General features: G+C 43.1%; 1 protein-coding gene across 2 annotated transcripts in view; it reads left to right on the forward strand.

The window, feature by feature from the left end:
• The window catches only part of DNAJB6 (DnaJ heat shock protein family (Hsp40) member B6), a 57589-nt gene extending 46252 nt beyond the window's left edge, over positions 1-11337 (forward strand). Inside the window, exons 9-10 of one of the 2 annotated variants that reach the window (XM_083885254.1) lie at positions 1809-2018; positions 9712-11337. In XM_083885254.1, coding sequence (XP_083741380.1) covers positions 1809-2018; positions 9712-9794 — 293 coding nt within the window. In that variant the 3' untranslated portion in view covers positions 9795-11337. Of the gene's footprint in view, positions 1-1808; positions 2138-9711 lie in introns of those variants that run through there. The other variant, XM_083885253.1, reaches the window with a different exon arrangement.
• The last annotated feature ends 788 nt before the right edge of the window (positions 11338-12125 follow it).

A 12125-nucleotide genomic window follows, 5' to 3' on the forward strand; every position in this document is an offset into this window, starting at 1 on the left:
TTTTATTTTTAGTCTAGGAATTTTATAGGCTTACCTTCATAGACCTGGTATCATCAGCCTGATACTTGCTTCAGGTATTGCTTGTATAATGTGTAAAATCCTGTAGCCTCTTACGGGTAATGATGGCAGTTCTTCATCTGGCATTCCCTGAGCTTTTCCTTGCCCTCTGCCTCTTGTGGCTGAAGTCCTGGGGCTGTCCTGGCAGCCCTCTCCTACTGCAAGGAGAACCCTACACCCAGGGATTTACACTGGTGTGATGCAGGCAGGCAGAGACTAAATGCAGAAATCCTTGTCTTATCATCACTTGTGTTTTCATGGCATTTGCTTGTGCCTTTGGAATGTGGGGGACTCCAGGGTACAAAAGCAGGAGCGTTGAGGTGGGGATGGGCATTTCACCACTCGGGAAGGAGAATCCTCTGCCAACACCCAAGCACAGCCTGTCAGATGCTCAAGCAGACAATGTGAGGCATGTCCTGGAGTCCACCTCTGCTGCAGGGCCTCGGGTGCCTCACAGCACAGTGAAATTACTTTTTAAACATACCTTGCCTCCTTTTCCTCATGCCCTCAGAAGCATCTCCCCGTGTAGGATTACAAGGTAAAGACAATGCAACCTGTTGTGTTTGGGAGTGCTGGTGTGGGGCACACACCAAGTGGGTATTCCTGCTCTGTCCTGTGTTGTGTACATGGTGCCTTTTTCATCTTCAAAGCATTTTCCAGCCATGAACTAAGAGCACACGCATTAGCTGAGAGCACACACCCCTCCCTGAGCAGCTGATGCCGGGCACATCCCAGGAAAAACTTCCAGAATATGACACATCACTTTTGATGAAAATAAAATGATGCCTTATTTCATCAGCTCTATTAGAAGCACTTAAGTAATTGAACTAATGGAACTTTAAAAAGCCTTTAAAAGACGAATCTGGTACACATCTTTGTTCCATCTTTCCCCCCGCCCCACTTATTTTCCCTGTTGAACATTTTTGTTGACTTTTTGGGATCTGTTTTTCAATGTGTGGTTTTGCTGAGTTCTCTGTGTGTTAGGGTAGTTGATTTCTCTGCTTTGCAGCAGTGGTACTGTTACAGTTTCTGCAGCAAAGGAAAGTGTCATCTGCAAAACAGCATGAGTATGACGAGAGTACTTCATCTTTCATACCAGTTCTTGCAAACATTGGGTTTTATTTCCATTGTGTTCATTGGCCTGTGCTGTGTGTGCCTGCCTTGCCTCTGGGCTGTGTTTATCTCTCACAGCTTCAACATGATTTGTTGTCTTCATGTGTTCCATCATGCATTTCCACCATCTTTCCAGCTGTGATGTCCAACATCTGGCCCCCCTGAACCCATGTTGGCTTAATTCTTGTCCCACCACCCCTGTAGCCAGCTTGGGTATTTATCTCTCCTTTCCTTTTACCTTTTCCTTGAGCAGGACAGTCCAGCAGTCCAGGTGAGGTGGGATGTGATGACAGGCTCTGCACAGGACAGAAATCCTGTCCAGGGCCATGTACTCAGGTCCCTCACCCTGCCTTTGGTAAATAAGGGAACAGTGGCCCCTGAGTTATCATATCTAGTGGACATTTTTGGGTGGTTTCAGTGTAGTGACTGGCCACTGATGGAGCTTTCTGCTCCAGACACTCCCCAATCTACAGATACACAGGATTGTCTGTGACCAACCACAGCCAAGACATTAATTTGGCCAAGACAGAGTGACCCTTAACATCCAGCCCATTTCTGAGGGCTTTTATTCCAAGATAAATTTACACATTCTGTGTGCAGCTTACTTTTCTTGTGGTTTCTTTTTTTGCTTTTTGCAGGGGAGGCAGATGAAGAAGCGTTTGCCGAGGAGTGCAGACGGAGAGGACAACACGCCCTGCCCTCCCAGCCCTCCAACCTTCGCCTGCTGAAGCCTCCTCACAAGTCTGCCAGCTCCCCACGCTTTGCCTGCCACTACAACAGTGATGAGGTGGAAGAACAAGACAGAGGCCGGGTTATGAGCAGCTTCGAGGCCCCTTTTTATTTATCAGGTGTGCAAAAGCATGGTGAGAAACGTGCAGAGAAGGACCCATCACATAGTCAAAAGCCAAACCCAAAAAGCCAAGCAAGGAGTTGGTGCTGTGTGTTGACTTAATGTTAGTTCCCTGGTAGATAATAAATAGCAGCTTGTTTGCCTTCATCCTGCTTTAGCTCTGATCTTCCATTTAGCTTAGATTCACTAACGCCCTGGGATATTTAAGGATCCAGGGCAAACTCTGTTGTGCTGCTGAAGTTCCTCTGCTCTTTGTTGTTAAAAGTGAAGGCATTTTAGAGGTTAACTCATCACAATACTTTGCAGTTCATTTTCTTAAATTGTGCTTGGCTTCCTTGTCCAAGGAGAAGTTTGGCAAGTGATACTATTTCTGGAAGCTGCAATTTTAGGCAACTAAATCCTAATAGAGGAGGCTGAGAATGTTCAGGCAAACGTGGCAATGTGGCAATTGTCCTGGTTATTTTTGGAAGTAATTAGTCCTTTGATATATTTCCAGTCTGTAATTTTTTGGCAGTGTAGTCCAGAGGCTGTCTTGGACAACGGAGTCCTCATAACTACTTGATTTAATTGGAACCTGTGGTCAGAGATAATCCAGGACTGTAAGGACAGGTTTTTCTGATACGTGAAAGATGCCTTTCTACTTGGATGCCCAAACCAAGAACCCTTTTCAGTAGTGTGAAATTAGATGAAGTGCTGGGAAGTGTGAGCCTATGAGACTTCCCAGGGTAAACAGAGCACATGAAAGACATGCACTGTATCCCAAAACAGGTGCTCATGTACCCCCAGTGCTGTACCAACATCCACTGTGTTTATGAGCCTTTAAACCTAACACTGTCTTTTGTATGGAAGACTTAAAGATATTATGATGGATGACAGATTGAAAAAATAGAATAATTTAGATGGATGTCTTCCTGATAAGTTGCTGCAAGCTTTGTGTCTTTAAAGATGACAAAGTTGAGTCTTTTCTTTTAGAATTAAAAAAAAAAGGAAAAAAAAAAAAAAAAAAAAAAAGTTACAGAGGCCAGAATGTAACCTCTGGGCTGATGTCCTGAAGCCTCCCATGCAAGGGCTACAGGTTTGGTCTCCTGTATCTGTGGCTGGCAAAACAAAACTTTGGCTCTGCCTTTGGACACGTGAGGGTCTCTGCAATCACAATATTTTGTAATGGATTCAAAGGAGCAGCTGAGTTTGACATGCACCATGCAATTTCTGGAGCAATTTTTAAGATTGCCTAAGACTTTCTGCTGTGAATTTATTTATGCTCCAAGACGCACAAGTTTGCAATTAAAATTAATTTCCAGAAGTATTAATGCAATCACAAAATGCTCTCTTCTACCAGTAGATTGTGAGTTGCCAAAAAAGACTCAGGGTGAAAACTTGATTGCAGTAAGACTAAGATTTTACTGTTTCTTTAAATATTTTGCCTGCTGTTCCTCTGATGGACACGGCTGCTGAAGGACTGGTCGAGTCAGTCATAAAAACCTACGTGAGTGTCTTAATCCCTCCCTGGGGAGTTTGTGCACGAACCCTGGCCAGTAATGCCATTCCCCTTCATGGGTGTTCACCTCTGCTGACTGCCTTGCCCAGCAAGCAGCTTCACCAGCACAGCTCTGTAATTACAGAGACCACTTTACTTGCTTGGCTTCTCATCCATCACTGCTGTGCTTACACGGGCCGGCGTCGGGAGAGAATGGCATCGATTCTGCCTTGCTCCAAAGCCCTCCCAATTCACTGGAGAATAGTTAAGTCCAATGGCCTCAAACCAGGTGCAGTTCCACTTTGAATCAGATGTTTTTGCCACCACCAGCGTGGGGCCCTTGACAGCGGGACCACGCAGCAGTTTTAGATGTTGTCCCAGCTGGAGCATCTCAAGCAAACCCTCAGTTGTTAAGGACTCATCTGCAGTGAAGTGGTTTTCTTTTTCCAGCTCTGAGAATGGGACTGTTTGAATTTTGATTTTTAAGTCCATAGGAAATTTAAATGAAGGAGAAGGGGATAGGTTTCATCTTGACTATGTGGTGGGAATCCCTCTGGAAATAGCATTTCTCTAGTGCCCAAGAGGAAAGGCTGGCCAACTCCTTTAGACTGGCAATATCCAGAGGTGAGAGGAATCCTTTCCTTAGGATTGCCAGTCATCACAGTGGCTATTTAACAAAAAAATGAGAGTTTAATTTAATTCTCCATCTACCATGGGCACTTTCTGTTTTAGTGGAAATTGCTCTGGAAACTGTTCCTGGTTTCATAATGGCCTTTTAGAATAAAACTTCACCTCTTGTGCTCTGAAGTTGCTACATATCTCAAACAGTTCTCTAGCTCCAAACAAGGAATTTTTGAAATAAGAATTCAGATACTGCAAGTGATGTTCTCCCTGATAGTGTGATACACTGACTGGTGGGATCTGAGCTGTGCCAAAGTGGTGTTAATGCCAGCAGAGACCTGGGGATGGCAGCTGTTAGTGCCAGAGGTAGTGGTAACTACCCCTTAAAACAACTGCTTTGGATTTGAAAGATTTGACCTTTATCCAGCAAGAATGATTGAAATGTTTAATTGTTAAAATAGTGAAAAAAGATGATACAAATTTCATTATTTGGAAGACAATATTGCAAGGTTTGCTCTTCCTTTTCAAAGAAATAGCTTGCATTAACCTACAACTTACAACATTAATAATTAATTTTTTGCTGCATTTTCATCTGCTGGCATCTGTGAAGAGGAAACCACTCTAAAAGAACTAGCTTAACTAATCTTGATCCTTTCCTGGCATGGATTCCTCTGCTGGAAAGTTGAGCTGTTTGTACTTCATTTCATCTTTAATTCAGTCTCCGTTCTTTTTACCAACATGCTGTTTCCTAAATTACACTTTACTAACTAGTATCAGTGATGTGCTTTGTTATCCAAACTAATTACTTTATAATTCCATCACAAACTTTGTTTTGGGCATGTAATGGAAAGAGAAAGGAAAGCAAAGCCACTGTTTTTTGTGGAAATCTAACACACGAGGTGGAGATGCAGAGACGGAGTTCTCCCTCCCTTTGCCCCACATCCCCTGGCTGTAGCTGTGCTAGTGGGATGGGGTAACAGCTGTAGCTGTGTGGGGCAGGGGCTGGGAAGGCTGGCTGGTGGATTTGAAGACTGTCTGGTTGCCCCCAGGCTTAGCCCAGAGCTGCCTTCACTCAGAGTGTTTTGGCTGCTGGTACAAAATCATCCCATTACCCATCAAAGATAGCTGGGCTGTGTGTGGAAGGGCTCCCATGGCTGCAGAGCCCTGCAAGCCTTTGCTTGTCATTTGGGAGTAAAACCTTGGAAATCTATTCAGTGCTGGTTACCCTAATTAACAGGGGGCAAACATGTGGTATCTGGCTTGGTATGTTCTTGTGGCAATTCTAGGCAGAATTGCTAAAGAAAATGGCATGGTGAGCAAGCATGAAGGAAGGCCCCTGCAAGTTGCTAAAGCTTTTCAGTCCCCTTAAACATCAAAGTTGGGATTACATCACCGAGTTGGCCAGTGAGACTGGAGAAGTCACCCCTTGGATTTAACAGTGTAGATAATTGAATAGTGGATCAGCATACCTAGACAGGGTGGGATGTTTTGTCACCCCAGGTCTTGACTAAAGGCTCCCTCTCCATGATGCTCCATGGCACAGGCAGGAGCTGTGGATGAGGAAAGGGAATTAGTAGGTCAGGTTGTTCCGTGTGCTGGGCAGTGGCACAGGCTGAGGGGAGGGGATGTGAAAGTGTAAAGCTGTAATTGCAAATTGAGTCACGCATGAAATTAGACTGAAGCTGTGATCTGGGGTGAATTTTTACAATGACATATGCGAGTGTGCTCAGTCTAAAATAACAGAGGGTGGCTGCAGCTTAGAAGTAAGCCAGCTGCTTTTGAAATAGCAGTTTATTGGTTTGATTAGAGAGACGTGTCTAAGAGCGGAAAATTAGAAAGAGCAGTACAGAACCCTCAATGTTTCACTCTGAAGGTGGAAGGAGGCTCCTCCAAAGTCTTCACCTCAGCAGATGTTCTGTAAAAACCATGCCATGGCCTTTATTGCTCACTGATGTGGTCAAGCAGCAGCAGTGCTGTGTGTTAATTGCCAGTGTGACTGAACACTTTGTTTCCTCCTGCTGACTCCTCTGTGCTGGCAGAAGGAAGGTGGAGCAGACCCGTGGCTGCTCTCTGCATCCTGGTAGAGCAGGCAGATGTCAGGCAGGGCAGGAAAGAGTCAGATACCAGAAATGTGTTGGGTAGGAGTGTCTTCCCCAGGACACTTGTGCCTTTGGATGAGCTGCCAATGTGCACACCTCCCTTGCAGCTGCCACCCAAGAATGTGATGAGTTTCACAGTCAGTGACTGCACAAACTTGTGACTTTGGGAGGTGCAGATGGCAGGGAAGTAGAAAGCCAGAAGGAAAGTCGATCTGGGACACAGCAGAGAAGCTTTCCAGTTTGTTTGAGTCCTTGCTGAGTGATGGTTGAAGGAGTTGCACCTAAGTGTTTCTGGAAGTTGTTTTCAGTCTTCAGCAGCTTTATGAAAGCTGGAATAGCTTCTGTGCTCCTTATGGCTCCTCTAGAAGTAGAAAAGAAGGGGATGAAATGGAAAGAGTGGGTTAGCTGATGCTGTTTGTTTTAGTTAAGATTTATCCAAGTAGTAAAGCAGGTGTAATTCCAAATGGTGTGAATTCTTGCTTCACTCATCTCTGCTCCTGGTAGCTGACAAAAGCAAGAAATACCAATTTAGGGAGATTTCTATCTGCATTTGAGTGAATTTGTTTTCCAAACGTCACAGCTTGGGGAAGCTCTTGGCAACCTGTTCTCTCTCTGCCCCGTGAGGCATTTCTAGAGTTTGGGTGGCTAAACATTGCTGCTAAGGGTGGAATTTTGAACAGCCTTCTCCAAGGCCAGCACTGTTTGGCTGAAGCCAGTTCAGCCTGGCACTTCCTATGGGAAATTTCTATGGACACTTTGGGATGCTGGTGACTTGCCAGGACACGGGCTCACTGCAGAGTGATCAGTCATGGGGCTGCTGCTTTCTAATTCAGATTTTGTTGTCTCGTGACTTTGGGGCTAGTCTTGTAACCAAGGCAGCTAAATAGGCTTTTAATTAGTGCTGGTTGAAGTATTTGAGTGAAATATGCACCGAAGGGTTACGTCTTCAGTGTGCAATTCTTATTTATGTTAGGAGCTGCTTCACTTGTTTGGATCAGGATTTTTGGCTGTTATCACCCAGCATAGCATCACTGGAGCAACAGACTGGCAAAGTTTGACCTATCCTTTCTTCTTAGGTAGGGGTAGAAAAGGAAATGGCAGACAGTGAAATTATTTATCACAGCAGGCTCAAAACAGAAAAGACCTGGCAGTTTTCTCTTGAGGAATACTCTGTGTTTGTGTGTTATCTCCCACTTTGGGCAATCTCTTTCTGTGTGTCAGTGATAACACTTGAAAGATTTCCACTTTTCAGCCTTATCATTCTAGAGGCTGGTAGGAGACCATGTTGTCAAATACCTAAATATCTTTATACCACAATATTTTAACATTTGAGTTGTTTCATTTATAAGAAAATAAATTATGTGCCATTCACTTCAAGTCATAATTTACATTGACTCACAGCATTTCTAAGAAACAGTTGCTAGAGTTGCTTTCAAAATCTCAAGCATTTGAAGAAAATGGACTATTGCAAAAAAAAAAAAAAGTATTATGATATAAAATAGCAGCATCAAATGTTATCATGCCTGGATGTGGAAACCTTTTAGAAATACTGGCACTGTTTTGAGAATGAAAAATGAAAAAAATTATGAAGTTGCTAGGGCTTAATGATCCTTTCCCAAATATCTGTGTTATTGTTTCATAGTCATTACATGAGCTAGTTCTGATCAGCTGATATGATGCTGTTTTTCCCTCCAGTAAAGGGAGGAATCCTTTGAATAACAGCCCCCAGATGACTGATTCTCAGGAGTCAGCACGTCTCTTTTGCCTCCATTGACCTCTGTGTGAGAGCAGGGAAATGCTTGAGCCCTTCTGGGATGGGTGCTTTACTCAGTGAATTGAATGCAGAAAGATCCTATTTTTGGTGTTGTACAGGTGACAAAGGGGCTGACGTGGAAGGAAACTTCCTGGATGGAGTTCTTAGTGAGGAGATGTTCACACAGTGACTCCAGGGACAGGAGTTTAGCTCAGGGGGTGACAGAGTGCAGGAAAAACCCAGCATCATCTGCAATTCTGCTAAGCATTGCCAGTTTCTCTCTTCCTGAAACAAGAAAACTGGTTTCCACTCTAACTTTGTGCAGGCTGATAGCTCATGGCAGAATTACTAAATAAATATCCTGCCTCTTGACTCAGATGATTGCAAAAGATGAGGTCATGCAGTGGGTACAGCACAGAAGCTTGGGTGATAACCTAGAACAGTTTCCCATTGCTACAAGTGAATGTATTTCCGCTAAGCTTTTGATAATGTCTCAAATGGTTTTAGCAGAAAGACTTACCTCATGGTTCTCCCCAAGTCTTAAACTTAAACTGAAGAACTTCAGCTCTGTCATGGGCACATCTCTAACTGGGCTTGGGAGGAGCTTTGGTGAGGAGCAAACTGCAGCCACAGTGTGCCTTTGTTCTCCCCAGCCTCCCTTTTCCCATCTTAATTTTGCCATTGATAAATTGATGGAGAACCAGGTGCACTGATGGAACTGCTTCCTTGGGGCCATCTCTGTCTGCCTGATAACAGAACAGATGAAAAAAAGAGATTTCCATATAGGCAGAGCTGTGCAGGGGCTGCTCTGCTCTGTGCTGCTCCCAGTCACTGGACTGTGCTGATTTCCAGTGACAGAGCACCACTGAGCTGAAAGATCCCTGCAGCTGTCTCAAAACATCACAGAATGATTGTCTGAGGGAAATGTTTACTGGCTCTCAGTTTAGATTTATGAGTGCACCTGGGTAGATGTGGTTCACACAGTTCACTGCCCTTGCAAGTCTGCCAGCAATTGGATTTTACTGCAAGTTTGGAGGAAAAGGTGTGATGCCGAGCAAGAACTCTTTTTCACACATCTCTGTGGGGTAATAAACCATTGGAATGATGATCACATGGCTGGAAGCTTGTGCCTACTGAACCTATAGCAAATAATTGTTGCTTGAACTCAATGCTTTCATGCACCATTGGGGCTGCAGTTGAATATAACCTGTGGTGCATAGTTAAGCATGAGCAGGCTGATGACCAGCATATAAAATATATATTGGTAAACACTGAGCACCTTCTTATTTACTCAGGATTCTTGGCATTCCCTAGACTGAAAATGGAAATGCAAATATAGTGGTAACTCTGACTACCGTGAGCAGGAAATGCCAGTACTTAAATTGCTCCTGCTGCATAAGTCTTATTTATTGCTTCCTTTTTGAAAATTATTCTGGTTTTGCATGTGCTCTAATTTTGAAGCTTTTCCTGAATGGCTTTGAAGTATTTTGAAAGTTCTCCAGATCTTTTCAAACTTCAAAGATTGGTAGTATTTTCTTTCTATCCTATGTAAGGGATATAGTAGAATGGGGGATATAGCAGAAATGGCAATTAAAAAAACCCCAAACAAACCCAAACAACACATTAGGAAGCCAGACCTTTTCTTTAATATTCTTTAAACCATTCAGAGAACATGTGCTTTTGCTAGAAAGAAAAGTCCGTGAATGCTGTGAAAAGTGTTTTACAAGCCATGTTTCCTCAGGATACAAAGAAGGCAGCAAGAGGAGGAAGCAGAAGCAGAGAGAGGAACTGAAGAAGAAGAAGTCAACCAAAGCGAGTTACTAAAATGGACTTCTCTGCTATGCCAATACCTTTATAATAATGACAACAACTTCATGTTACCTTCAAACACACCTCTTTTGTGTATATTTTTTGATTGTTCACACTGCTACCAAGGAAGTGACTCATGTTTAAAACTGTACTAAAATTGCACTATGTTATTCCTTTTAGTTTCACGGAGTGGCTTTCTTGCCCATTCAGGTTAGGGAATTCAGACAAGGCTGGTCATGGTTAGAAGTGTGTTATGTTTGAAGATTGGAAAGTGTTACAGAATTTCTTACCTCTTCCTTCCCTGGGACTAAGATGACTCTAGTCTAGTGTTTATTTGTCTTGTGGGATATAAAAGGCAAAATGCCTGCTTGTTTGGTGACTGGCATCAACATCAGGCCTGTTGAAAGAAGAATTCTGTTCACTCATGTCATTGGGACTGGGACTGAGACATGAGCTCTTATAGGGTAATTTATGCAAGATTAATAAGTGACTTTTATGGTTGGGTTTTTTGTTTTGGTGTTTTTTTTTTTTTTTTTCTTTTCCCCAGGCTGGGCAGTTCTGTCCCTGCTATTAAAATGTTCCCTCATATTAATTTGTATCTTGAAGTTATATCCTCTGATTTTAAGAAGTGTAGTGTAATGATGGCCTCCTGTAAGCACTCCTACTGATTTCTTTAGGCTTAGTTGACTCCTGATGAATCATTTAGTGAAATCATTCCTTATTTTAAAAGTTTATTTTCAGAACCTAGAGACAAATGATCCAAGTGCTACTTTAAAACTGCTCTTTGTTTCTTCTGAGTAGGTTTTAGATAACAAACATTTTTTCAGCATCCGTTTTAGATTTTATCAACTTGTTTCTGCAAAGAACTTATACCTTTATGTATGAGCATCGGTTTTATTGCAGGACTAATTTTTTTTTTAGCTTGAAAAGATGTCTTAGATCTAAAAGAAATACTTATTTCCTGGCAAGATGGTTTCCTTGCTTCCCATACTTGTCTCATGTGCATGACACATTGCTTCTCTTAACCTTTTAGTGTGTACAGAGCCCCTCTGTTGCCTTAAGCATTTACCTGCATGTTTCTTGTCAGTGTGTTGTCTCCTTTTTTTAACCTCCAGGTAGGAGTTAGCAGCTTATGGTTTTGTTTTGTTTCATTTGTCTTCCTCTTGCCAATATGTTGTTGACGTAACAGCCTTAAACCTGGCAATATTCAAAGTCCACAGTTCCTAGAGAAACTCACTCATCCTAACGTTTCAAAGATGTAGGAATGCACATAATGGTGTAAGAGAGGAGCTAAACAGAAAAGCCAAGTCTGCATTCTGGCATGGTTTGATGTAACAAATTCTGGTGTCTCTGGTATCTGAATGGTTTAGCTTCAATTACTCAATGTAACCCTCTGCAGACATCATATAACACACAATAACCATTTGTGAACTCTCTTAGGGTCTCTAAATTATGGTTAAGATTAAAAAAGGACTGAGTACTGGTTTTCTGTCACTTAAGTACCACTTTTTTTTGTGCAGTGTTACTAATATTTAAAAATAAAGAAAATCTGCCTTTATACTTTGTCCTCTTGCACTGTACTGTAGGCTGGCATCAGTTGTCTGGTTCATTTTCATTAAAGTTCAGGCTGTAAGCACAGGGGGGAGAGTCCTCATTCACACAACACCCACAAGCATTCCAGGTAATTCCTTTTGTTGAATCCATGAGCAAGTCAATACAGTCCCTGTGTCAAATGGCTGATACTGGAAAACGAGGGTTCTTTCTGGCTGGAAACATCGCTATGAGGAGAGTATACTTCAAGCAGAGCTTGCAGATTTGCCATGCAAGGAATATTCCTCCTGGATAATGCACAACCGTGAGCTGCATCCTGGTTAGGTTGCTTTCCATACTCTAGGAGAAATGCCTCCCCTCCATATGCTAGTTTAAAGCAGTTACTGCTCATTATTTGTTAGTGACATGGTGCACACTTTGGAAAAGCAGCAGAGGTGGAGGAAGGGAGAGGTGACACCAGCACAGGGTCTCCCCAGGGCTGTCCCTGTGCTCTGAGCAGCCTCATGTAATGGGACAGAGTGGCTCCAGATCAGGAATGTGCCTTGAAGAGTTAGAGCAGACAGGGATTTGGTACATAAATATCTCCTTGACTCAATCCCTGTGTTAGGCTTGATGCAGGCGGGTAGAGCATTAATTAGGAGACCTGCAGGCAGCTCTAAATTAGTGAGGAAAAGCCTGTCTCAGCAAAGGCACCCTTATCCCACTGGAAGGGTGCTGCTGTGCTTGCAGGTGGCCTCCTACACCCGGCGCCTTCCACTGGGAGAAACTCCTGGGAAACAGAGTCCCCAGAGGAGG

Source organism: Zosterops lateralis, assembly GCF_965231275.1.
Source record: "Zosterops lateralis genome assembly, chromosome: 1".
Lineage (NCBI taxonomy): Eukaryota > Metazoa > Chordata > Aves > Passeriformes > Zosteropidae > Zosterops > Zosterops lateralis.